Below are 27,686 nucleotides of genomic sequence, written 5' to 3'. Positions count from 1 at the left end.
AGGCTCAGTGTAAGGGAGCAATGATTCCTCTGCGTCCTCAGAACTCATAACGCATTCAGGGATGCTCAAGTCCCTTTTTCAGTTTGTCACCAAAATTGCTTTGTTTACTTTAAGGTTAACGATGCAATCTGCTCAGGGCCATTTCGGAAGGCTTGCAGCAGGCTAATTTATTTTTGCGGCAGGCTATTACCACCTGAGAATGCTAATACCTTCTTCATATTTAAAATGAAGGCTAGCGCATTTATCCTGGGTACTGAGTGGATCTCTCTGCCTGGAACTTGAGGACTCATTGAATTTATTATTCCCCTTCTGAAAATTAAAGTCAGAAAAAAAATCTTAAATTAGGGCAGCCATCATGAAATTTCAGCATTGATTAATTAAGGTGACTGATGGCCCCGCTGCTGGAAAAAAAAAAAGGAGTGGAAAACATCCCTGATGCAAAATAGTCTTCCTATGTTGTGTGAGCACTCCAGACAGCACCGTAGAAAGGGTGTCTTCCTTATACACTCTACCACACGACAACACAAGGATTTCCCTTCTTTCACTTAGTACAACTGACCACGTGTATGCATTTCCTAACAGACAATGTCTATTATAAACAAGCCTTTTATATCCATTCCAAAAAAAAACCAAAACAAAAAACCAGCCTCGTGCTGTTCCCACGTCAAAACTGGTTTTGGTTTTATTGCAGCATTGTTCATTTTGATTATTCCGGTTCTCCATGTTCCAAAACCCCCTAGACTAAGCTTGATGAAGACTGAAAACCTCTCTTATTCACATTTGTATTCCTCCTCTGCCCTAAGCAGATGCTGATTAAGGATTGAGAGAATGAAGAAATATAAGAAACCTTTTATAAGATATGTAATAATTTGTATAAATCTCAAAAATATGATGTTACGTGAAGCAAGAAAGTTAAAGAATTCATATAGTTTGGGTAACATTTATAAATAGAAAGCAATATCATTATATACATACATGTATATATGTACAATAATATGTAATATGTGTATGTAGAATACACATGTAACTTTACGTCAAAATATTAAAACGTCCATAACTAACACTGTATTCAGGTGACTAATTACCTCTGCAGAAGGAAGAAGACACAGGAACTACACTAAAGAGATCTAGACAGGATTTAAGACTTGATAAAGCCAGGTTGAGGGGTACATCATTGTATGTTCTTTTTTCCTCTATACCTTTAAGAGAGCTCAAAATAAAAGAATGAATTGAATTTTTCATATACTCACTGTATTTCTCCTCAAGGGTAAGGAAGATGATATGTGCCTCATGGTAATATGGGAGTTGCCCAATGTCATGCCTATCATACAAAATGGGATTCACACTGTGCATCTGAGGACATCTCCCCAAAAAAGGAACATGGCTATTCCTTTCCCAGATGTTGAGTTGATAGAGAAAAACTTTCCTCAATGTGCTAATGTAAGTTTCATTTCTTCATTTTTTTCCTTTTTATGTTGGAAAATTATAAACATACAAAAGTAGAGAAAGCAAAACATGGAACTTCTTTTTTTTTTTTTAATTTTATTTTTTAGAGAGAGACAGCGTGAGCAGGGGAGGGTCAGAGAGAGAGGGAGATACAGAATCCAAAGACAGGCTCCAGGCTCTGAGCTGTCAGCACAGAGCCCGACGCGGGGCTCGAACCCACGAACCGTTAGATCACGACCTGAGCCGAAGTCGGACCCTTAACCGACTGAGCCACCCAGGCGCCCAATACGTTGAACTTCTATGTATAAACATGCAGCTTCAGAAATCATGCGTACGTGACCAAATATTGCTTGTTATTCCTACCACTTCCCGCAACCACCACAAAAGAATTATTTTGAAGCAAATCCCAGACATTGGGTCATTTCATTCCTAAATATTTCAGCATGTATCTCTACATGATAATGACAAAAAAATGGCAGGTCATGATTATTTTTCAAGAAATCTTCTAAAATAATTTTTAAGAAGCCCTTATTATCATCACATATTTACACAGTGCACAGATTTCCTAGATTGCTTCATTTTTTTAACAGTTTATGAGGTCCAAGCAAGGTCCGTTTGTTGCATTTAGTTGATACCTGTCTTAAATCTCTTTTAATCTATAAATCTCTTTCCATTTCTCTTTTTCCCTCTCAACTCATTTACTGAATTTACTGGAGAATTGGTGCCATAGTTTCCCATTTTCTCCATTTTGGGGATTGAACCCTCTGGTGTAATTTAAGGAGTTCTGTCTGTATTCCTCTAATCTGGCTTAATTGCATGAGCTGTGATTTTTTTGTAATAAGATTCCATAGATGCTGCCATATACTTCCATCAGGATTCACAAAAATGACTGGTTGCTTTTTTTTTAAATAGATAATTTAAAGTCTCTAAGAAAGTATTTTTGTGAGGCGCTTATATCTACTCAGTATGCAGGGGCATTTAATCATACCCAAGGAGTATATTACATGGGATGTTTCAAGCTGAGGAACAGAGAAATAAGGAAGCTGCCCGTAAAGATTCAGATCAATTGATTTTCTTGAGACTTTATCCATCTTATTTGCTTACTCTAATATTAGCTCAAGCCATTTAAACCTTCCAGTTTTTCCAAGGATAAGTGGTCATACGCTAAAGAATGCAAGAAACTGCCAATTATAGAGCAAGCAATTGAAGAAAGCCTTAAATTTTTACCACAGTCTTTAGTGAAACAAACATATTTTAAAAGAGAATAATATAGTGTGTTTTAAAGAATTTGGAAACTATTATTTTATCCTACTATGGAAAGATATTGTATTATTTTTCCTCAAATTTAAATGTTAGTTCAGTTCTGCAATTCCAACTCCAGTCATTGTTAGTTTAAATGATAAGTAGGTTTCATCGTTGCTAAAGGACCTGAAATCAAAATATACAGAGACTGCATCAGGATAACATTGCCACATACCGTGTGCCTAAGCGGGAAGAACTCAATGTACCTCCTCAGTCATTCTAGTCCCTTTCTTCCAACTCCACACAATCGGAAATACTCGGTTCAGTTCTGTGTTCCTCGTTTGGAGCTTATAGGAACAGAATGATGATTAATGCACAGTGAACCAGGGCTGGTGCAATTGGCAAGATATTACACGGGTCATGAAAAATGCTTGCTTTAGAAAAAACAAGGAAGACTTCTCTAGTAAATTATTGAAGTATAATGAGAGTGCCTTTATGGTTATAATAAAAATGTAAATTATCTCTGATTTTGAGCCCTTATGTTTTGTATGTATCATAATTAGCATTTATAGCACTTCTTTTCTGCAACATATTTTGAAATTACTCCATAGACAGAAAGTTTGTAAAAGTCGCTTAGGGAAAACAACTTGGGTTGTGCATGAAAATTATCTTTCTCTAAAACTCTTTATGTATGTGTGTGTGTATACACACACACATACATATATATATGTATGTATACACACACACATACATATATATGTATATATATATATTAAGTTTATTTATTGTTTAATTTACATCCAAGTTAGTTAGCAAACAGTGCAACAGTGACTTCAGGAATAGATTCCTTAAAGCCCCTCACCCATTTAGCCCATCCCCCTCCAGCAACCCTCTGTTTCTTCTCTATATTTAAGCGTTTCTTATGTTCTGCCCCCTCCTTGTTTTTATATTATTTTTGCTTCCCTTCTCTTATGTTCATCTGTTTTGTATCTTAAATTCCTTATATGTAAAACTCTTCCATTTATGAAGCACTGTTCATTGAACACCTACTAGGTATCATGCATTGTTCTTAGTACCAAGATTAACAGGTCCGTAGAGTATGGTACCGGTACCTTCTGCACGATGGCAGCGCAGCAGAGAGCTGGGAGGGTTAGGTTAGAGCAGTTTCCTAAAAACAATTGCTGAATAGATCTGAAAGAATTACTATTCTGTAACTTGGCCCAGAAAGGGTATCTAGAAGTTTCTAGCGGGAGTTGAGAAGAAAAAGTGAATGCCAAGTGGAGGAGACAAAATGAAAAATGTCACAAAGGTAAGAAATTGCATGGTTTGTGAAGAAAAACTCCAAGTGTCCCAGTGGCTGAAGGAAGAAGGGAGTGAGAGAAGGTGGAGATGGATCTAGTAGGGCTGGATCACGCTCATGGCATTAAGGCACTTGAATAGTGTATAAGAAATAGAAAACCATTGGGGCGCCTGGGTGGCTCAGTTGGTTGGGCACCAGACTTCGGCTCAGGTCATGATACGGTGTGTGGGTTCGAGCCCCATGTAGGGCTCTGTGCTGACAGCTCAGAGCATGGAGCCTGTTTCAGATTCTGTGTCTCCTTCTCTCTCTGATCCTCCCCTGCTCACACTGTCTCTCTCAGAAATAAATAAAACATTTAAAAAATTAGTAAATAAAAGAAATAGAAAAACATTGAAGGGCTTTAAATGAGAAATGACATGATCAAATTTGTGGGTAGCACCTTTGATTCTGCTTTGATACAGTTTTGGGTTTTCTTTTATAAGTTTATTTATTTATTGGGGGCAGTGGGTGCAGAGAGAGATGGAGAGAGAGAGAATCCCAAGCAGGCTCCGCACTGCCAGCACAGAGCCCAACACAGGGCTCAATCTTACAAACCCTGAGATTATGACCTGAGCCGAAATCAAGAGTCAGACACTTAGCCAACTGAGTCACCCAGGCACCCTTTGATGACAGTTTTGAATGGGACAAGATTGCAGACAGAAGATTCAAGCAATAGTCCACTGTTTTCATTGAAGGAGATAAGGCCATGATAGTGGAAGGCAGTAGTGGAAGGAGAAGACATTTCAAACAATCTGTAGATGGCAAATGTAGCAGAATGTGGACTTCATTAATTAGTGATTAATGTTATGTAGTTGGGAGAGGAGGGTCCTGAGAGAAACGAAGGAATCAAGGACAGTATGGAGCTTCTAACTTGAAGGACAGACTGAGGGGGTGCTACCCAGTGAGCTATAGAATGGAGTGAAGTAACATGCTTGAAGGAGGTGAGAAATTATGCATTTTGAGATACCTGTAACATTTCTTTTTTTAAAATATTTTTTAATGTTTATTTATTTTTGAGAGAGAGGGAGAGAGAGAGAGAGATAGAGCAGGAGCAGGGGAGGAGCAGAGAGATGGGGAAATGCAGAATCTGAAGCCGACTCCAGACTCTGCACTGTCAGCACAGAGCTAGCTGGACACGGGCCTCAAACCCACCAACCACGAGACCACGACCCGAGCCGAAGTCAGACACTTAACCAACTGAGCCACCCTGGTGTCCCTGAGATACCTGTGACATTCCTAAGTAATTAAATATACAACCCCAAAGCTTATGGGAGGGGACTGACAAAATCAGTAGAGACTGAAATTGGAACAATTATTAAAACACAGATGCCGAGGTTGCCCAGAAGGAGTTGGAAAAAAGAAAAAGCAATTGGGCTAGAGCTAAACCGTCAGCATATTAATATTTAACAGGTTGGCAGAGTAAGAGGGTACCAAGTAGGAAATGGAAAAAGAAGGGTTATCAGCAAAGCAAAATTAGGAGTCTTGTGTCAAGAATGTCAAGAGATAAGAAGATTTAGGAAGGCGAGAGCAATTGAGATTGACAAGAATAAGACACCGTTTTTTGGGTTTTTTTTTAATTTGAGTATGGTTGACACACAGTGTTACAGTATGGCTGACACATAATGTTACATTAGTTTCGGGTGCACAACTTAATGATTTGACAGGTTTGTACATGATGCTCTTTTCACCACAACGTAGCTGCCACCTGTCTCATTATATCTATTACAATATCACGCACTGGATCCTTATGCTGTGACTTACTCATTCCACAACTGGAAGCCTGTGTCTCCTACTCTCCTTCACCCATTTTGCCCAGCCTCCCACCCTCTTCCTTTCTGACAACCATGAGTTTGTTCTTCATATTTATAGGTTCAGTTCTGCTTTTTGTTTCATTATTATTTTTTTTAGATTCCACTAATGAGTGAAATCATATAGTACTTGTCTTTCTCAGTCTGACTTATTTCACCTAGCCTAATACCCTAGGTCCATGCATGTTATCTCAAATGGCATGATCTCATCTCCTATTTTAATTTTAATTTGAGTATAGTTAACATATAGTGTTATATTAGTTTTGGGCATACAATATGGTGATTCAACAATTCTATACATCACCTAGTGCTCATCACTAGTGCAATCCTTAATCACCATCTATTTCACCCGTTCTCTACCCACCTCACCTCTGGTGATTAGCACTGTGTGCTCTATAGTTAAGAATCTACTTATTGGTTTCTCTCTCTTTTTTCCCTTTACTTGTTTATTTTGTTCCTTGAATTCCACATAAGAGTGAAATCATTTGGTATTTGTCTTTCTCTGACTTATTTAGCTTAGTATTATACTGTCTAGCTCCACCCATGTCATTGCAAGTGGCAACATTTCATCCTTTTTTATGACTGTGTAATATTCGTGTGTGTGTGTGTGTAAGCACTCATGCATGCACATAAGTACACATATGTATTATACACCACATCCTCCTTACCCATTTGTCTATTGATGGATACTTAGGCTACTTCCATATCTTGGATATTGTAAATAATGCTTCAATAAACATATGAGGTGCATGTATCTTTTCAAATTAGTGTTTCGATTTGGTGTGAGGGGGTAAATACCCAGTAGTGGGATTATTAGATCATACGGTATTTCAATCTTTAACCTTTTGAGGAACCTCCATAGTATTTTCCAAAGTGACTGCACCATTTATATTCCCATCAATAGGGCATGAGGATCCCTTTTTCTCTGCAACTTCGCCATCTTTGTTTCTTGTCATTTTGATTCTAGCCACTGTAACTGGTGTGTGACAATATCTCATTATGGTTTTGATTTGCATTTCCCTGATGATTAGTGATGTTGAGCATCTTTCATGTGCCTGTTGGCCATCTGTATAATAGACCTACACTCTTATTTAGATGTCACTCTTCTATGTTACTAGAAAGTCTTATGCATGCCTCCAATAAAGCACTTTTTAATTGTACAGGACTTTATCTTAATACTTTCATGATACGAAAAGTTCCCCAGGTCACAGACATTCTATTTGGCTTTGTATTTCAGGGACCTAACAGCAGGTGCCCAACAAATAGTTGAAGCAAGACAACTGAAGTGTGCCAAACAGCACTGGCAATAGAGAGTGCTTAGTGATAAATAAAAAGTTTTCATAAAGTAGGATGGAGCAGAAACCAAACAGTGCATGTAGGGAAGGTGAGGAGGGAAAATCAGCCAATGTAGAATATTTTTAAGAAGTTTGAAGGGAAGAGAAGGATGGCAAGGTAATCTAATGGTTGGTACATCAAGGAAGAGTAAGTCAAGGCTGAGAGGAAGGAGCCAGTAGATGGGAGAGTATATTTTGTTGTTTTAATGAATTCAAGTAGTTAAAAAAAAAAACTTTAATGGCAAATTAAATCTATTTTACTAAATTTCATGCTCTACATTTAAAAAAATCATAATGTGGCAATTTGTTTTAGTGATAGAATAACAAAGTGTACACATAACATTTGTACTGTGGTTAGATACTGTGTTCACAATTGTCCATGAGTCTGTTTGCTTCCTTCTTCAGAATCCTGACATCAGTATGGAAGTGAACTGCATTGATTTATTGCAAGTTGAAGGATATAATTTGATAGCTGCAGGAACCTTAAATGGTGTGATTATCTTATGGAATTTTGTAAACTCTACTGTCAAAGAAGTGTAAGTTGTATCTTTAAACAATATAAAAGCTGTACTGAAAAAGAGCCAAAGTAACATTCAATACTTTTTAAAAATTTTTTAATGTTTATTTATTTTTGAGAGAGAGCGAAGAAGGGGAGGTCAGAGAGAGAGGGAGACACAGAATCCATAGCAGGCTCCAGGCTCTGAGCTGTCAGCAGAGCCCAACGCAGGGCTCAAACTCATGAACTGTGAGATCATGACCTGAGCTGAAGTCAGATGCTTAACCAAATTAGCCACCAGGCACCCCACATTCAATATTTTTTAAAAGCAATAAATAACAATGGTATAACAGTGGTGATGCTCTCCAGAGAGGGTTTTCTGGAAGTTACATTCATGAGATTTGTTCTGCATGTCCAAATCCCTGAGTAATATGATAAGAGGAAACGTAAGTATTCATATTCTCAAGCCCCTTGACTTTTACTCTTCTTCTCCTAGTACATACTTTCATATGTGATCCTGTCCTCATTTGTAACCAACACAAAAAGTTAAAATATATTTTTTCCATTTTTTTAATGTTTATTTATTTTTGAGAGAGAGATAGAGAGAGACAGAGACAGAGATGGGGATTGAGGACAGAGAGAGAGGGGGACACAGAATCTGAAGCAGCTCCAGGCTCTGAGCTGTCAGCACAGGGCCCAACGTGGGGCTTAAACCCATGAGCCAACAAGATCATGACCTGAGATAAAGTTGGACACTTAATTGACTGAGCCACCCAGGTGCCTCTAAAATATATGTTTTAAACACTAATCTCCCTAGAGTCTAACACACATATCTGGCAATGACCATCTAGGTCATCAACAACACCCTTAAAGCCCAACTTTGTCCCAGTCTTCCCCTCTCCCATGCATCTAGCTCCTCTTCCTGTCTTCCCAGGGATACCACCATTTTTCAGCCACCAAAGTCAAATGATGAGAAGGGTTCTACATGGGTTTTCTTTTTATTCACCACTGCAATGTGTGCAGTGCATTATAGGTCATTGCTAACAAGAGAGTGGCATATGCAATTAAATAAATAGATCTCAACCAATCAGATATGCCCTGCTCCATAGCCAAAAGCTTTACCCACTCCCCACTATCCACTTCTGAATATTCTTACCATTGTCTGTAAAGGAAGTCATGTAACATTGGATTATTTGCTGTGGGTGGGTTGTAAATAATAAACTCTCCCCAGTTGTGTAATTGGGCCATAAGCAAGGGCCAAGCATAAACAGCCTGTGTCAAGAAAACTTGTAATATTGTACTTTGAGGTACAAGGTGGTCAAGAACCTTAATGAATGAATAACAATAAAATCAAGTCTATCTAAGCATTCAGAGGAAGGGGAGAGGTATAAAAGAGGGAGAAGAGCATTAGAAAGGAGAAGAGGAAAGAGAAAATGCAGAAGAAGCCTCCGCTTCTCTATTTACAGTGCCTCAAACACTCCTGGTCCACCTGGACCCCATGCCCCTTTCCAGCCTACGTCTGAGACTTTTAACCAACTTTTGAGGGAAACTACGCCTCTCTTGTTTGGATCCTGGATTTGTTCTCCTTTGAACCGTTAGTTGAATCAGCTCTTTCTGCAGACTTCTCCCTTGTGCCTCAGCCTGTGCTCTCTTGGGTCCTGCCCTAGAATTCCCGTCATCCTTCTCTTCCTGCCTTTCACTTGCCCTTGGGTTTTGTCATGACTGCATACTTGTCACTCGACACCCATATCAGTATGCGCTGTGCAGCTCTTCGCCTTCTTATTAAAGCAGTTCTCATGCTGTGTCAGCCTGTGCGTGACTCACTAGGAAGGGAAAGCAGATAGTCTGTGGTCCTGCTGCCACAGCATCAAGACGGAAGCTCCCCTGAGACTATTCCTTGAATAGGAGATTCTGAAGAGGAGATGCTGTTTGTCAAAGGGCTAAGAATTTTCGCAAAGGGTTGCATGCAAATCCAGCACTCCGTCAGAGGAAAGTAATGGTACAACAAGCTGTACATACATTATGTTCCCTCCCCATGAGAAGATGATCATACCAAAAGAAATGATTTAGAATTACTTTAGCATTTTGCAAAACATACAATTTAGTACAGAACTGTCTAATGTAATTTGGGCCCAGCTTTCAAAAGGCTCTAAAGTTGACGGTGGTTTCCACATTCATGGTGGAAGTCACCTCTACCTCTGCTCAAACTTGCCCAAGACCCCTTCACCAGTCAGGAGACATAGCCTTTCTCTTCCTGTTCAAAGTCTTGTGCCTTTTGGGGGGCCCAAACTGGAAATTCTTCTTGCTAGTTACTAACCCACTTTATCGTTTGGATCATCCTCAGGGCAGAAGTATCTAAAAGAGTTTGAGCTCCATACGTCATCAAGCCCAGGGCTCTTCTTCAGAGCTCAGTTCACTCCTGAGCAGCTTCCTCCAACACGCATCAGTCCAAATTAGCAGAGGCAATTTCCACTAAAAGAAATTTCCAGTTTTTGCTACAAGATCTACTTGCAGTGAGAATTTTAAGTGTGGCCTTAGGAGCCAAGTAGGCAGAGCCAGCCTAGGCTTAAGGACTATCACTGTGCTCCCAGGAAACTGCCTAGAGAGATACATGGTTCTTTGAAATCTGTGTCAATGGGAGAGGAGCTGCCAGAGTAATCAGTGTAATCAGCGAGTTACCTGCTTGCCTCCTCTATTCAATTCTAAGCTCCTAAGGGTCGTCACCTTATTTTATTCAACTTTGCCACTCCACTTACTCAAATAATAGAATTCTATTCTTCAAAATTTCTGAAACTTCCAGGAGGTTATATATAAGCCCACTTTGACCTATTAGTAGAAGGCTAGACCCACTAATTGGATTAAAAGACTTTCTTTAAAAATGTTTTTAATGTTTATATATTTGAGAGAGAGAGAAAGAGAGAGAGAGAATGTGAGCAAGGGAGAAGCAGAGAGACAGAGAGGGAGACACAGACTCCAAAGCAGGCTCCAGGCTCTGAGCTGCCAGCATGGAGCCCAACACAGGACTTGAACTCACAAATCGCAAGATCATGACCTGAGCTGAAGCTGGGCGCTCAACCCACTGAGCCACTCAGGCTCCGCAAGAGACTTTTAAACACTAAGTTGGTCATGTGGTTACACAGGGCCTTATTAAGGAAGATAAGTTCCAACTCTACTCCTCTGGGTTTTTGCTTCATGTTCAGTGCTATCAGCACTGCAGGAATTGAGCTCTGCATGGGGTATATAAGTAACGCAAGTTGCCTAACTTGTAAATGTTTACCATGTAAATGTATGCTTCACTTCCAGGTACAGACCTGAAGATTGCTTCAAGGTGGACCCTGATTTGGATCCCAAACGCTTTAGAATCAATGACATACTGTTCCTCTTTCGAACCCCTGAATGTGCAAGGTAACTCGGTACTTACTGATCAAGAAATACTGTCTGGGACTTATGTAGATGATGTAAAAAGAGTTCTCCCTATCCAGGCACTAAGGATGGTACAACTGAGAGAAGACATAAATTGGGTGTGCTACTTGGCTTAAGTTTTCTTCCCTGCTACTATCTTTTATAGGTAGGTGGTCCCCCAGAACCTGATTTGCTGTGTGGGGTCTCATTTTCCTTACCGCGTCAGCCTCACAGCAATCTCTACACCAGTAGAAGAGGCAGAAAATGCTCACTTGACCACACTTGTGGCCAAAATGAGGGAGAGCTTGCAGGGCAAATGTAAACTATAGGAGCAGGCTTCATACGACATCTGCTAAAAACTAAGCCATCCCCATCCATTTCTGAGGGGGAAGGACATTGTTCTTTAAATATTTAAGGAAAGCTATGTTTCCTGTCTAGACATGTTTGAGAGCTCTGATTTTCAGGCAACATGTAAAGGGAAACATCTCTAGGAAGAAATCAAAGGCTTCTCTGTTGGTTTCGAGTCACCCTGTGGTGAGCAAGAATGTACAACCTTCCCTACCCCTTGACTCGAAATGGACTTAGTATGAGACTGTTTTGAAGACTTGTTCCACATCGATGCCCACGTGGGAACCTAAGTCACTTTCCAGTCCATTCCAGCAGAGTGTGGCCGAGACAACCAGGCCAGAAGTGGGAACTGCAGAGCAGGAGTTAGCCAGGTTTTTCAGGTGCCCACCTCCAACCCTCTTCCTGGCATTTAAGAGTCAGCTCCTAGGAATACATCTAGCCCGAGCAGTGGGAAAGGGAAGAGTTTTATTTCCCAGACCCAGGCAACACTAAATCTTATTTACTGAGGCTCCCCAACAGGAGAGATGAACCAATACCAATACCAGGCAGATGAACATTGGTAACGCAAGATAGAAGGTGTGATTTGTTTCTTGAGTGGCTCAGTATCCATAGATGATGAGAGAAGTAATCTACTGAAGTTAAAGCAAGAAGAGCACACTTCGTGTAGGATAGAATATCTTAACTGTCCTTCCTTGAGCTTCTCCCTCTCCCTCTAGGAGATCAAGTCAGGATTCCGTGTGCTCCTCATCACAATGTGATTCTAGTAAAGGTCCACAGAGCAGCAAGGTAAGCAAGAAATAGAAAGAGTATGCTTTCCTGTTACATCCCATATTAGTTCAGAAATAGTGACTGGTCCCATTTGACCCGCTCCTTTGAGAGAAGGTCAAGGTGGAAAAACTCTGTGTGTACATATGTGTGTAAAACCTTTTTTGTTTTCCTAAAAAGCAATGTCTAACCTGTTTTTATATATTACTTCCTGTATTTTCATGGCTTTCATATCTGCAAATAATCCATACATATAAATAAAATACATTAAATATGCTGTCTTTACATTTCTGAAATAATAAAGCAATTTTAGACAACCTCTTTTGCCAAAAAGTATTGCACACATTTCACAGGGAAGAGATGACACATGGTGCAATATACAGTGGTTTTCAAACTCTGTTCTTAGTCCCACTTTCATAGATTTGACCCATTATATCTCTGGTAGGATTTTGTTTTATTTTGTTTTAATATTTCTTATGTTTATTTTTTTGAGAAAGAGATAGTAGGGGAGGGTCAGAGAGAGAGGGAGACAGAGAATCCAAAGCAGGCTCCAGGATCTGAGCTGTCAGCATAGAGCCTGACCTGACACGGGGCTTGAACTCACGAACCGAAAGATCATGATCTGACCTAACCAACTGATCACCTAGGCACCCCTCTAATAGGATTTTGTTTTAAAGGAAACTTATCACTGCAAAACTTATTTTAAAACCACTAGTATGGTGAAAAGAGCAAACTCACAAGGATGTAAGAGTCAGAAAGACTTGTACTTCAACCAGGTGCTCCGTTTATTTTCTGATGAGCTTTAGAGACATCGCCTAATCTCTGAGTTTCTGGTTATCAAATAAAACCTAACTGCCATGGTTGCCCAAACATGTACACCAAGAACATGGCATGCATTAGACATGTAATGACTTTCATTGTTATGCCCTCCCTGAGTCACTAGAATGTTGTGTTACAGATACCCTATTTATGAACATGACAGTCTCCGTAATACTTGTTTTAAAATAATTAATTCAAACACAACTTCAGGGGCGCTTGGGGTGGCTCAATCAGTTAAGTACCAGAATCTTGATTTCGGCTCAGGTCATGACCCCAGGTTGCAGACTCAAGTCCCATGTTGGGCTCTGCACTGAGTGTGGAGCCTGCTTAAGATTCTCTCTCTCCCTCTGTCTCTGTCTCTGTCTCTGTCTCTGTCTCTCAAATAAAAAAATAAAATAAAAACTTCAAAACTAATGCTTAGAAATATAAAATTAGGGGCGCCTGGGTGGCTTAGTCAGTTAGGCGTCCGACTTCAGCTCAGGTCATCATCTCACAGTCCATGGGTTCGAGCCCCGTGTCAGGCTCTGTGCTGACAGCTTAGAGCCTAGAGCCTGCTTCAGATTCCGTGTCTCCCTCTGTCTCTGACCCTCCCCTGCTCATGCTATCTCTCACTCTCTCAGAAATAAATAAAAACATTTTTTAAAAATTTTAAAAACAGTTAAAAAAAAGAAATGTAAAACTAACAGAGAACAAACTGATGGTTGCCAGGGGGAGAGGTTGGGGGATGGGCAGAATAGGTGCAGGGAAGGGGGAGGTATAGGTTTCCAGTTATGGGGTAAATAAATCCCGGGGGGAAATGATAGAGCAGAGAGAATATAGTCAATAGTATTTTAATAACATTGTATGGTGACAGATGGTGTCTACACTTGTGCTGAGCATGGCATAACTTAAAGACTCACCCACTTGCTATGTTGTACACCTAAAACTAATGTAACAATGTAACATTGTATGTCAACTGTACTCAAATTTTTAAAAATTAGAAACAAAATGTAAATTCATCTGAAGAATCTACTCATCCAGTGTATCTCATTTCCTTACGATGTCACCTAAATGCTTTCTCTTTTTCTCTCCTAATTCAGGGAAGCAAACAGAGCATACATGACACAGAAGTTAAAGGTCAGTATGAAGTCACCTCTCTCCCTTGTAACAATTTCTTTGCAGTGGAAGTTCAGGTTCTAAAATAGTCTTTTTTATTTAGAACTTAGTTGTTTTTTTTTTTAATTTTTTTTCATGTTTTTATTTCTAGGAGGGAGAGAGAGAGAGAGACAGCGTGAGCAGGGGAGGGTCAGAGAGAGAGGGAGTCACAGACTGAAACAGGCTCCAGGCTCTGAGCTGGCAGTCAGCATAGAGCCCGACGCGGGTCTCGAACCCACGAACCGCGAGATCATAACCTAAGCGAAAGTCGGACGCTTAACCGACTAAGCCACCCAGGCGCCCCAGTTCTAGAATAGTCTTAACGAATATACAGTACATCTTTTTTTGTGGCTAAATGTTGAAGTAGTATAAGATTCAGCAGTCTACGAGGCAGAATTTCCATTATGATGATGCCATTTGGAATACTAATTCTAGGGGCTCCTGGGTGGCTCAGTCAGTTAAGCATCTGACTTCGGCTCAGGTCATGATCTCACGGTGCATGGGTTCAAGCCTGGCGTCAGACTTTGTGCTGACAGCTATCTCAGAGCCTGGAGGCTGTCTTTGGATTCCACATCTCCCTCTCTCTCTGATCCTCCCCTGCTCACACTGTCTCTATCTCTCTCTCAAAAATAAATAAAACATTAAATAAATACATACATACATACAAATTCTAGATTTTTAAAAATCCAATGCATTACTGAGCTTCTTAGTCTTCAGTCCATAGAGCTTATACTAGATTTGTAAGACTTACACTGGGGGCATGTGTAAGACTTACACTGGGGGTATACCTAGTTTTAGCTGAGATTTTTGGGATAAGATCAAACATACTTGTTTTTTCCTCCAGGAATCCAGGATTCTATTTGTTAATGCTTTTTTGTTCTCTGCCCTGAGTGAAGTTCTCTGAGGTTGAAAAAAATTATTCTGGGGGAAAGAATGTGTTGTCTTATGATTTTCCTACCTGCCTCCTCTTTTATGTTCTATAAAGTATGTAATTCCAAGTATTGCAAATATTCACGGTAGCACATTAACCTTCCTGTAGGTGAAAACACTGATGTCACAGCAGGCCAGCAACATCCAGCTGACAAAAAACACTCTGCAAGCACCAATTTAGTAGAAGCTCAGCCCCCTATCATTGTTTCTGCTCATGAGGATGGACATCTTCGCTTGTGGACCATGGAGGTGACTGGACCCATTACTTACCTGGAGCAGCAGAGAATGAGCAAGATAAAAGTATTATTGAATGAATCCTAACCTTCTGAGGCTCCAGAGAGCATCCAATTCTAGTATTTTTCAACCTTCTAACGAATGGTGGTTCCACAGCCTTCTCACTGAAAATGCTACTCAAACCTTACAATAGGCCAGCTCTGTATCTCCAGAGCTCCAATGATCAAAACTGCTGAGTTAACTGTTGCAAAGCTTTCTTTGTTTTAAGCTGAGCTATGAGTACATGCCACTAACTATTTCATTGGATATTTAAATAATATTAGAGTATGTTAATGATGTATGACAGCAAAAGAATATAAGAGCACTCAAATATTGAGCTTGTATAAATTTTTAGTTATCTAAACTATTGGAAGAAGTTATCACATTGTAATGAATGTCCTTAAGTATTTTACAATGAAAACATAGCTTTTATTTACCAGAAGATTTTAAATGACTTGGAGTGGAGAGTTTAAAATTGGGAAGACAGAGACGATTGAAAGAAGGATCTTGCCCGGTGCTTGTAGCAGTGAAATCATTAGAGAGGCAAGTGGGAGATCCAGAAAAGGGTCACCATTTTGTACGGCAGATAGACCCAGTGACATGGAATCCCACAGGCATCTGCTGGATAAAACCTCCTGGCCTATCAATAGATTTTAGCTTGTAAGAGGGAAAATCTTGGTTTGAAAATATGAACCTTTCAAAAATATTTTTTAATTTTATTTAGAGACAGAGCAAGTGGGGGAGGCGGGGGAGTGGAGAGAGAGAGAGAGAGAGAGAGAGAGAGAGAATCTCAAACAGGCTCACATCCAGTACTGAGCCCGACATGGGGCTCAATCTCATGACTGAGATCAGGACGTGAGCTGAAATCAAAGTCAGTCGCTTAACCAACCAAGCCTCCCTGAAAATACAAACAGTTGTTAACAACTTTTCCTGAGAGTATCTTGGTATCAGATCAATGCCTTTTCTTTTTCTGATAGAGAAATAAAAGAGTGACAGAAGAGAGATTATTCTCAAATAAATCTCAGGAAATGATTCACAGACTCAAATTCTCTCTTCTTTATTCAATGTTTGTTTATTTATTTATTTATTTATTTATTTATTTATTTACTTTGATGAGGAGCAGAGAGCATAAGCAGGAGAAGGGCAGAGAAAGGGAGAGAGAAAGAATTTCAAGCAGGCTCTATGCTGTCAGCACAGAGCCCGATGCAGGGCTGGATCCCACGAACCATGAGATCATGACCTTAGCTGAAATCCAGAGTCAGATGCTTATCCAACTGAGCCACGCAGGTGCCCTATCAAATTTTGTCTTCTGAAGCGTGGGTGTTTATTGTCTAAGTGAGGCGGTGCTTGTGGAAAGTCCTTCCTGATGCTGACTTATCCTAAGAACTGAACAATAATCTGCTGAATTTGAATCTCTTAGAATTTCTTTATCTTGCACCAATTTTCAAAATAGGTAGATCTGAAAAGATACGTGCAATATTACTGGTTGAGACAGACACATGTAAACCTGAAAAGAATGTTTGTTTAGAAGGGAAATACGTACCTGGAAAAGAAGTCTGAGGAAGTTCATGGAAAGGGTCACGGGAAGTGTAAGAAATAATCCCCAAGAATAGAAAGGGTCTGTAATAATCAGAGTCTAGATGCTCTTCATAGTTGAACATCTTTATGAACATTTCATTTCAAGGAAATAAGTCCCTTCAGATAGTTTCAAATTGTTTTTATTACAGAGAAGAGCATCATGTTGTAGTATCAGACATAATTTTTTAGATGGATTATTTATAGAGAAATTCAACTCCAAGGTTAATATTTTATAGACTTTATTATCATACTTTATTCAGGGAAAGCTACTGAAAGATATGCTGCCTTTCACAAAACATTCTGCCATTTCTCTGACGTCGCTGTATACTGATTCATGTGCCAGGTTACTTCTGACTGGAAATATGGGTAAGTCACACTTAGGCAGTCGTCTACAGATAGTTCCGTAACTATGACACAAAGATGGAGGTAGGAAAATACATGACATTTATTGAGACAAAAGAAAGAATGAGAAGGATGCTGAAGTTATGAGTAGCTTGATGAATAAATAGAGTAATGAGTGAATAGAAAAATGAATAGAACCTACTCCATTTCTAGGTCTTTATTTAGAGGAAGACAATCTATTTTTTCCCATACCTGTTCTCTGACCTTCCATATTGGGAAGAATGTAAAGTTTTCATTTTCATTGGATTATGTTGTATTCATCTCATTATAAAGGGAGTAATGGCATGAATTTGGAAGGAAAGGGATTATTTGTTCTCATTAGGGGAACCTTGTATTGACTGATTGTATCTTAGTTGGTCTTCATTCTTTGATGTAACACCATTCTTTTTTCTAATGCTTTATTTCCTTTCTTATACCTTTTTAATTAATCGTGGATTATCTGTCTTTTCAGCTCACCCAACTTTGAAAGATTATGTGAGTTTGTGGATCATCATTCATGGTGTAAATACATCTTAACATTTTAGTAGTGTTTACTTCTAAGTTTTTCAAGAAAAACACACAAAACTAACCAGTTTGTTAGAATTTAGACTGAAACAGCATCTTTTCAGTTAAACAAAAGCTTGGCCCACTTTTCCTTTTCTTATATTCTACACCCACCCCTTCGCTTATCAGTTGCTACTGTAACCTTCAGATTTGCATTCAGGTACTGCTATTATATTAACATTTAAATTTTAGGGGCACCTGGATGGCTCAGGTGGTTAAGCCTCCCACTTCGGCTCAGGTCATGATCTCACTGTGGGTTCGAGCCCCGCGTCGGGCTGGGTGCTGACAGCTCAGAGTCTGGAACCTGCTTCGGATTCTGTGGCTCCTCCTCTCTCCGCCCCTCCCCCATTTACACGCTCTGTCTCTCAAAAATAAATAAATGGTAAACAAAAAAGTAAATTTTACATCTTTTCTTAAAAGAACATTGTTCTCATTTCAAAACTTACTTTACAAAAGTCACATCAGTTAGTACCATCAATTATTTCAGTCTTCTGGAGATTATAGAAAATAATGCTTTATATTTATATTCAGTATAATAAGTAGCTTTTACAACATTTGTTTAAAATTATCTCGGGGTACCTGGGTGGTTTAGTCGGTTAAGCGTGCACCTTCGGCTCAGGGTTCAAGCCCCGCATTTGGCTCTGTGCTGACAGCTCAGAGCCTGAAGCCTGCTTTCAGTTCTGTGTCTCCTCCTCTCTGCCCCTACCCCACTTGTGCTCTGTCTCTCAAATATAAATAAATGTAAACAAATTCAAGTTATCTTTATTTTATCTGATTTTATTGCTCACCACCTGTCCTATTATACTCTGATATTCTTATTCTTGACTTCCAGCTTTTATCTATCAGTCTCCAAGGTTTCCAGAAACATTGTTTCTGTTTACAGCTGACTGGTAGAAAAATCTAAGGTCAAGCAAATTATATTGCTTTTTAAAAATTGCCTGCATATTTTTGCACTAATTTTACCTACTATGGGGTAATTCTTTTCTAACAAAATACATAGAACTAAAATTTGAAATTATCTACAGAGTTCTCAAACCACACTTCTTTTGAGAGTTATTCTTCTTTGCCTCTGCCTGGAACACTTTACTGCCGCATAACTCTTCTACTTTTTAAAAAATGTTTAATGTTTATTTTTGAAAGAGAGAGAGAGAGAGAGAGACTATGAGCAGAGGAGGGGCAGAGAGAGAGAGAGAGAGGGAGACACAGAATCTGAAACAGGCTCCAGGCTCTGAGCTGTCAGCACAGAGCCCGACGCGGGGCTCGAACCCACAAACCACGAGATCATGACCTGAGCCGAGGTTAGATGCTTAACTGACTGAGCCACGCAGGTGCCCCAACTCTTCTACTTCTTGAAATTTGTGGGGTTTGCTATGATTTAGAAAACTAGCGTAGGGTGGGTTTGGGATCCAATCCAGCCTCATCTATATTATAATTAAAGAAGACTTCTAGATTCTGACCTTAGGCTTCCTTTTCTGTGTTACAGTAGACGTTAAAAGAGCTATGTGGGTAGCCATCTAGTCACTGTTGGAAATCAGGCATCCTCAAACATCATTAGTGGTTGCTTTTTTTGTTGTTAGATAGGATTTTTTTTTAGATCAGTTTTGGGTTCACAAAAAATTGAGTGGAATGTACAGAGAGTCCCATACACCCATTCTGCCCTCACCCCCTCCCACACACAGCCTCCCCCACTTTCAGTCTCCTGCACCAGAGTGGTACATTTGTTACAACTGCTAACACATCGGTATCATCCAAGGTCCATAGTTCACACTGAGGTTCACTGTTGGAGTTGTGTATTCTATGGATTTTGACAAATGTTTGATGATGTGTACCCACCATTATAATGTCATATGCAGTAGTTTTAATGTCCTAAAAATCCCGTGTCCTGCCTAATCATCCCCCCTCCTCCCTAACTCCTAGCAACCATAGATCTTTTTATTGTCTCCGTAGCTTTGCTTTTTCCAGAATGTCATATTGAAAATCATATAGTATGTAGCCTTTTCAGACGTCCTTCACTTAGAAATATTCATTGAAGTTTCCTCCAAGTGTCTTTATGGCTTGATAACTCATTTCTTTTCAGTGCTGAATAATATCCCATTGTCTGGATGTAGCACAGTTTACTTACCCATTCACATACTTCAAGACAGTGTGGTTGCCTCTACATTTTGGCACTAATGAATAAAGCTGCCATAAACATCTGTGTGTAGGTTCTTGTGTGGAAAAAAACCAGTTTTCAATTCCTTTGGGTATATACCAAGGAGCATATAGCTGGATTATACAGTAAGAGTATGTTTAATTGTGTGAGAAACTGCCAAATTGTCTCCCAAAACGACTCTACCATTTTGCATTTCCACCAATGATGAATGAGAGTTCTTGTTGCTGCACATTCTCATCAACATTTGATGTTTCCTATGCTTTACATTTGGGTCATTCTTAAAGACGTGTAACAGTATCTCCTTATACTTTTAATTTTCATTTTTAATAGCATATAATGTGGAATATTTTTTTCCACATACTTTTTGCCATTTGTATATTTTTCTGGATGAGGGATCTGTTCAGATCTTTTGCCCATTTTTAATTGAGTTGTTTATTTTCCTCACATATTTTAGATAAGAGTCTTTTATCAGATATGCCTTTTGCAAATATTTCCTCCTATTCTGTGGCTTGTCTTCCAGTTCTCTTTTTTTTATGTTTTGTTTTTTTTTTTTTTTTTAATTTCTGAGAGAGAGACAGCATGAACAGGGGAGGGTCAGAGAGAGAGTGAGACACAGACTCTGAAAGAGGCTCCAGGCTCTGAGCTAGCTGTCAGCACAGAGCCTGACATGGGGCTCGATCCCATGAACCGTGAGATCATGACCTGAGCTGAAGTCAGAGCTTAACTGAGCCACCCAGGTGCCCCACCAGTTTTCTTGACAGTGTGTTTTACAGAGCAGAAGTTTTCCATTTTGTTGAAGTACAGCTTATCAATGGTTTCTTTCATGGATGGTGCCTTTGATGTTGTATTTAAAAAGTTATTGCCAAACCTGAGGTTATTTAGATTTGCTTCTAGTTTCATAGTTTTGCATGTTACACTTAGATTTGTTTTCATCTGGGTTTTTTGGCTTTTGGCATTTGATGGGAAAGGTGTTAAGTGTGTTTCCAAATTGAGAGTTTTTATCATGAATGGATGTCGAATTTTGTCAGCTGCTTTTTCTGCTCTCTTGATATGATCATGTAATTTTTCTTCTTTAGCCTGTTAATGGGATGGATTACATGAACTGATCTTCACATGTTGGCCATCGTGTATAATTCTTTTATTACCACTTGGATTCAGTTTTCTTACATTTTGTTGGGGATTTTTCCATCTATATTCGCTATATTCATAAGAGCTATTGGTTTATAGTTTTCTTATAATATCTTTGGGTTTGGTACTAGGGTGTACTGGCCTCATTGAACAAGTTAACATGTATTCCCTTTCACTTTTATATTCTGGAAGAGTATTAGATAATTGGTAAGATTTCTTACTTAAATATGTGATAGAATTCACCATTAAACCCATTTTGACAGTGGTTTCTGTTTGAGAAGGTTATTAATTAATTTCTTTAATAATATAGTCCTGGGGTGCCTGGGTGGCTCAGTCAATTGACCATCCTATTCTATTTTTTATTAATTTTTTAACATTTACTTATTATTGAGAAACAGAGTGAGACCGAGCATGAGCAGGGGAGGGATAGAAAGAAGGGGAGACACAGAATCTGAAGCAGGCTCCAGGCTCTGAGCTGTCAGCACAGAGCCCGAGGACGTGGGGCTCAAACCCACAAACTGTGAGATCATGACCTGAGTCGAAGTCGGACACTTAACTGACTGAGCCACCCAGGTGCCCCAGCCCTACTCTTGATTTCAGCTCAGGTCATGATCTCACGGTTTGTGGGATTGAGCCCCACATTGGGCACCAAGCTGACAGAATGGAGTTTCTTTGGGGTTCTCTCACCCTTTCCCTCTGCCTCCCTACACACTCCATAAATAAATAAACATGTTTTAAAAAATATTATAGGGTTGCTCAGATTATCTATTTCTTCTTGGGTGAGTTTTGTCAGGTTGTGTCTTTCAAGGAATCAGTCCATTATATCCAGGTTATTAAATTTGTGGGCATAGAATTCATAGTATTCCTTTAGTATCCTTTTAATATCCATGAGATCTTTTTACTAGCCTGGCTAGAAGTTTATCAATTTTGTCAATTTTTGAAAGAAATACTTGATTTCATTGATTTTCTCTATTGAGTTCCTATTTTCAGTTCCGTTGATTTCTGCTCTGATTTTTATATCATTTCTTCTGCTTACTTTGGTGAATTTGTTCTTTTTTCTTTTATCTCATTCTAAAAGGGAAGCTTAGATTATAGATCTTCCTTTTTTTTCTAATATGTGCATGTAAATTGCCCTGTGAACACTGCTTTTGCTGCTTCCCTCTAATTTTGATGTCATATTTTCATTTTTATTTAGTTCAAAATATTTAAAAATTTCCCTTGAGATTTTTTTCTATAAGCTATTATTTAGAAGCATGTTGTCTTGTCTCTAATTATTTTGGGATTTTTCCAGCTCCCTTTCTCTTATTGATTTCCAGTTTAATTCCATTGTAGTCTGAGGACATACACTGTATGATTTCTCTTATCTCAAATTTGTTAAGGTGTAATTTATGGTCCAGAATTTGGTCTATCTTGGTGAGTGTTCCATGGGTGCTAGAGATTAATATGTGTTTTGATATTGTTGGATGCAGTAGTTTGTAGATATCAATTATACCTAGTTAAATGATGGTGTGATTAAGTTCAACTATGTCCTTACTGATTTTCTGCCCTCTGGGTCTGTCCATTTCTGAGAGATGGGTGCTCAAGTATCCAACTATGAAACTGTTTTATCTATTTCTCCTTGCAATTCTATCAGTTTTCACCTGTATATTGTGACACTGTGATGTTAGGTACATACATGGTTTTTAAATTTTTTTAATGTTTTTTATTTTAGAGAGAGATAGAAAGAGAGAGAGAGAGACAGTGTGAGTGGGGGAGGGGCAGAGAGAGAGAGGGAGACATAGAATCCAAAGCAGGCTCCAGGCTCTGAGCTGTCAGCACAGAGCCCGACGTGGGGCTCGAACTCACAAACTGTGAGATCATGACCTGAGCTGAAGCTGGACGCTTAACCGAATGAGCCACTCAGGTGCCCCTGTTGTTGCTTTTTTAAAACCTAGTTTTGTAAGTATCATGTGGATTGTAGGATGATTATCTCTATAACTGTTTGGATTCCATTTGGTAGCATTGTTTTCCTTTCTATTTCATCTGCCCTGACATTTAGAAGAAGTTTGACTTTGAGCATACATGGCAACTGTAAGTCATAATGAGGTTGCCATATATACTCAACAAAACATAATTCCTACATATAAAAATTGATACAGGGACGCCTGGGTGGCTCAGTTGGTTAAGCATCCGACTTCGGCTCAGGCCATGATCTCACGGTTCACGGGTTCGAGCCCCGCGTCGGGCTCTGTGCTGACAGCTCAGAGCCTGGAGCCTGTTTCAGATTCTGTGTCTCCCTCTCTCTCTGCCCCTCCCCCACTCATGCTCTGTCTCTCTCTGGCTCAAGAATAAATAAACTGTAAAACAATTTTTTTAAATTGATACAAATTTTTTGCTTTCATTTTTGGTTTTTCAGATTCTATTTTATTTACCATTATAAATGCCTGAGTCAAATTAATTTGGTGGTCTGGGTAGTATTTCCTGAGACAAAATGAATATCTAATTAAAGATTCCAATGCTTACATTTTATACAGAAGGACATGTTATCCTTTGCAACATCGGTTCCTTCCTGGATCCACCTCACGATGAAAAGGTAGGACCTTTAGTTTTAGTTCAATTCATGAAACAGAAATTGACCATTTCTCTGTGCTAGATACCACAAAAGATAGAAATGCAAGACAAGACTCCCTACTCTTGAGTCATATATAATACTATTGAATCTTAATAGTATTTTATTTTGATGGACACTGAGAAATGTATAGAGTTGTTGAATCATTGTATTTAACACCTGAAACTAATATAACACTCTATGTTAATTATACTTGAAATTAAAAAAAGAGAAAAACAAAAAGTCACGTGCCAAATAACAATAGTTTCCTGGTGAAAAGAAAGAATGAGTGAGTGAGGGATCCAGCCACTGACCACTTTACGTCATCTTCATGTTTTGATTTATTTGAAAGAACCTATATAGAAACCCAGAGCTTAAAAGGGCTCACGCATCATCTAGTCCTCCACAGTTAGTTTATATAGCTTACATAACTTTATAGAAAGAGATTCTATAACTTTTCCTTAGAAGCCTAATCTAGTGCCCAACCTTTGGGGATGAAAAATACAGCACAGGGAATGTAGTCAATAACACTGTAATAACATGTTATCATGTTATCATGGTGAGCGCTGACGGGTGTGTAGCCTGTTGTCCAGTTGAAGGTGACATAACATTGCATGTCAGCTATACTTGAATTAAAAAGAAAGAAACTCTTCCTCACATTTACTCTAAATCCTCCTTGTGAATCAAACATATTCAATGCTATTTTTAGTGTGACTGCAATGTAAATGTCACCATCCTTATTTATAACCATTTGAATATGCACTTTTTGTGTGAATGTGGATAAACAAATATACCTATATATATATATATATATAATACCTATATATATTATACATACATATATATATTATACCTATATATATTATACATATATATATATACATATATATATTATAGACTCATCTTAACTAATTAAAAGTTGCAGCAAGGAAGCACTATTTGGCCATAGGCTTATTTCTCTTTAAGGTCATATTTCAAATCCAAAAGGTAAATAAATAGTACTTTTTTTTTTACTATTATTTTACTATGCTTACATGGATTAAGATTGGATTCCTTGCAGAGGAATAGAATGGTACTATCTGGTACTGGTTTGGCTTCACAGAATGGTACTGTTTCAAGCATTATTACATTTGATCCATAGAATTTTCTTTTTGTTTCCGAGAACAAAAAGATTAGCTTTCTAATGTTCAGATGTTTATTTTTCCTATGATTATCTCGACTTTGCAGAGGGGAAATCAGAGACGGTCTTCCCTCATCTCCGTGTTGACATTTAATGACTAAGTCAGGATAGAACCAGGCTTCTTCTCCTCAAGAGCAGTGTTGTTTCCATATATAACATTCATTGCTATCAAATACAAAACAACATTCAAACAACTCGTGAAGCACAAAGTTTCACTTATCAACAGCTATAAATGGCCTGCAATCAAGTCATGCTGTGAGCAGAACAAAAACAAATGACATGCTTGAACCACATATACAGTGGAAAGTTATCTGTTCTCTCTTAATTGTGATGAGTATCATATGTTATTGTTAATTTTAAGGCATAAGAATATAACCCAAAGCCTACAGTTTTCCAAACGGACTTTCTATAAACAGGCAACCAAGACGTTATAAAATTTAGAGAAAATCTTAAAAACAAAATTATAAAATAACATTGAATTAGACTAATGGTGGAGTTGATTTTAAAGCATTTCCACCAGTTTATAAAAGCAAAGAACTTATTTTAATTACTTATTTGAAATTCCTCCGTATTCAATGTCATTTCAACCTTTTCTGTATTTGGACAATGTATTTTTTCCACTTTGCACATGGCTGCCTACATATAACAGAATCCGGTTATAAGATGCCTCATTATTACACAGACTAATATATATCATGAATTAAATCAGGTTCAGTTATAGGTTACAACTAACTACAATAAACTAATATGTCAGTGTATATCTCATATGTTAATCTGTTTCTCTTGCAATATTACTATTAAAAGGATGCTCCATGTAATATAGATATTCTAACAGATAGGATAGTCAAAACCTGTCCACAGGAAGAGAAATCATACATATGATAATATACACTTGTGTACAGAAAAACAAAAAAGTCTTAGAGCAATGTTTTTTTCTAAATATAGGTTATAACCCATTAGTGGGTTATAAAATCAGTGTAATGAGTGGTAACCAGTATTTTAATTAAAAGGGGGAATAAAATGCAATAGAATAGAATAGAGGATATCAATGTGCACTGCACATAGTAAAGTTAGGTATCCTTTTGTGAAGGATACTGAAACATGTTCAGTATGCACGTGCAAATATTGTATCTGTGGAATGGATCATGAGGTAAAATGTCTTTCTTACTATAGATATGGCCCATAATAGAGAAACACTTGCCTTAGCGAATTTCATCCCAAGGCAGAGAAAGAACTCTTGGATGACAAGATATTATTGAATAGCCATGAGACAATAAGTAAGAGAATGTAGATTTCACCCTGGATGTCTGAGAACAACTAGGAGGAATTGAATCTGAAGGTCAAGAAATTTATACATGTTTTCACTCATAAGTGGAACAGGGAAAACTTAACAGAGGGCCATGGGGGAGGGAAAGGGGGAAAAATGGTGGGGGAGAGGGAGGGAGGCAAACCATGAGAGACTCTTGAATGCTGAGAACAAACTGAGGGCTGATGGGGGACAGGAAGAGGGGAAGGGGGGTGACGGGCATGGAGGGGGGCACTTGTGGGGATGAGCACTGGGTGTTATATGGAAACCAACTTGACAATAAACTATGAAAGAAAAATAAATAAATAAATGAAGGTCAAGAGATTTAGGAGGAATTGTGTCTGACCTTTGCTCAAGTCTAAGTGAATAGGAGACTCATAGGAAAACTTCAAACTGCCAGAATTCTAGCTACACAAATATTCCACGTGGACGACCCAGGAAGAAGTAGTGCTTGGTCTGGGTTCATCGGTGATAGACAGGGAACGTATTCTAAGGAGATGTTGCTACAGAGCAAGCTTTCCAGTTGACAACCCTAGTTCACACAGTTTATGCCTGTTTAAAGGATCTAAACTTGAGGATAGGCCACGTCTTCAATCGAGACCCCTGATGTCTTTCAAAGAGGATGACCCAGGCCCATTCTTTTCATTGCTTCCTTGTGGTATATAGTCATCATATATAACTCTACTACCTCCTCCTCCTCCACCACCACCACCACCACCAAAAAAAATAAAATAAAATAAAATAAAATAAAATAAAATAAAATAAAATAAAATAAAATAACAAAATTACCAGGGCTATCTTTGGATAAAATTTGAAAACAGGGAATTTTTGCCAACCTCCCCTTTGGTCTTCATCTTTCATCTCTGCATCCTTCTGCCCCTGATTCCACTCTGCCTCTGTCTCTCCCACAGCCTTTTTCCTAAGGCTTTTCTTTCATCTACTCATCTTGTAATCCTCAATTAAATGTCCTTCCTCGCTTAAATGAGAAATTGCTAAAGACATAAGATCTTTCTTCTCCCAGGGATACCTGAGATGAAGAAATGCCTAAAAATGGAGGTAGGGTACCAGAGCAAGGAAGAAGAGCTCACAGGGAGAGAGGCTTCAACTTGCACAGATGTCCACACCCATTCACTCAGAAGCTGGGCTCATTAGTGATTAATGGTTTTGCTTGCTTTGGATTATGATCAGCACATACTTATGCCACAAGATATGCCTTGTTGTTGCTCTCTAGAAGTTGAAGCAGCTGCTTGCCTGGCGTGCTCATTCTTTAGAAATTGTTCGAGTAATCTACATAGAAGACAAACAAGTGGTACTTACTGCCTCCATCGACGGCTCAGTAAGGTATGGACCTTCATATTGTGAATTTAGGGTTTCGAGCATGACAAGTAAAAATTTTAAGCTACAGTTTAAATATATGCCCCAAATACAATCTTGATTGGATCATCAAAATAAATAAACACACAAACAAACAAAA

General features: G+C 38.7%; 1 protein-coding gene across 1 annotated transcript in view; it reads left to right on the top strand.

Moving 5' to 3' along the window:
- The window catches only part of LOC120226986 (WD repeat-containing protein 64-like), a 109,466-nt gene that overhangs the window by 67,197 nt on the left and 14,583 nt on the right, over positions 1-27,686 (top strand). The window contains exons 14-22 of the mRNA XM_039225148.1: positions 1,267-1,440; positions 7,575-7,705; positions 10,969-11,070; positions 12,132-12,201; positions 14,079-14,115; positions 15,173-15,312; positions 17,175-17,280; positions 23,653-23,711; positions 27,444-27,553. Of these exons, the coding sequence (XP_039081079.1) occupies positions 1,267-1,440; positions 7,575-7,705; positions 10,969-11,070; positions 12,132-12,201; positions 14,079-14,115; positions 15,173-15,312; positions 17,175-17,280; positions 23,653-23,711; positions 27,444-27,553 (929 nt within the window). The remainder of the gene's footprint in view (positions 1-1,266; positions 1,441-7,574; positions 7,706-10,968; positions 11,071-12,131; positions 12,202-14,078; positions 14,116-15,172; positions 15,313-17,174; positions 17,281-23,652; positions 23,712-27,443; positions 27,554-27,686) is intronic.

The sequence above is a fragment of the Hyaena hyaena genome, unplaced genomic scaffold (genome assembly GCF_003009895.1).
Source record: "Hyaena hyaena isolate Hyena2069 unplaced genomic scaffold, ASM300989v1 scaffold_1925, whole genome shotgun sequence".
Lineage (NCBI taxonomy): Eukaryota > Metazoa > Chordata > Mammalia > Carnivora > Hyaenidae > Hyaena > Hyaena hyaena.
Note: the sequence above shows the minus strand (reverse complement) of the source record. Positions and strands in the feature narration are given on the sequence as shown.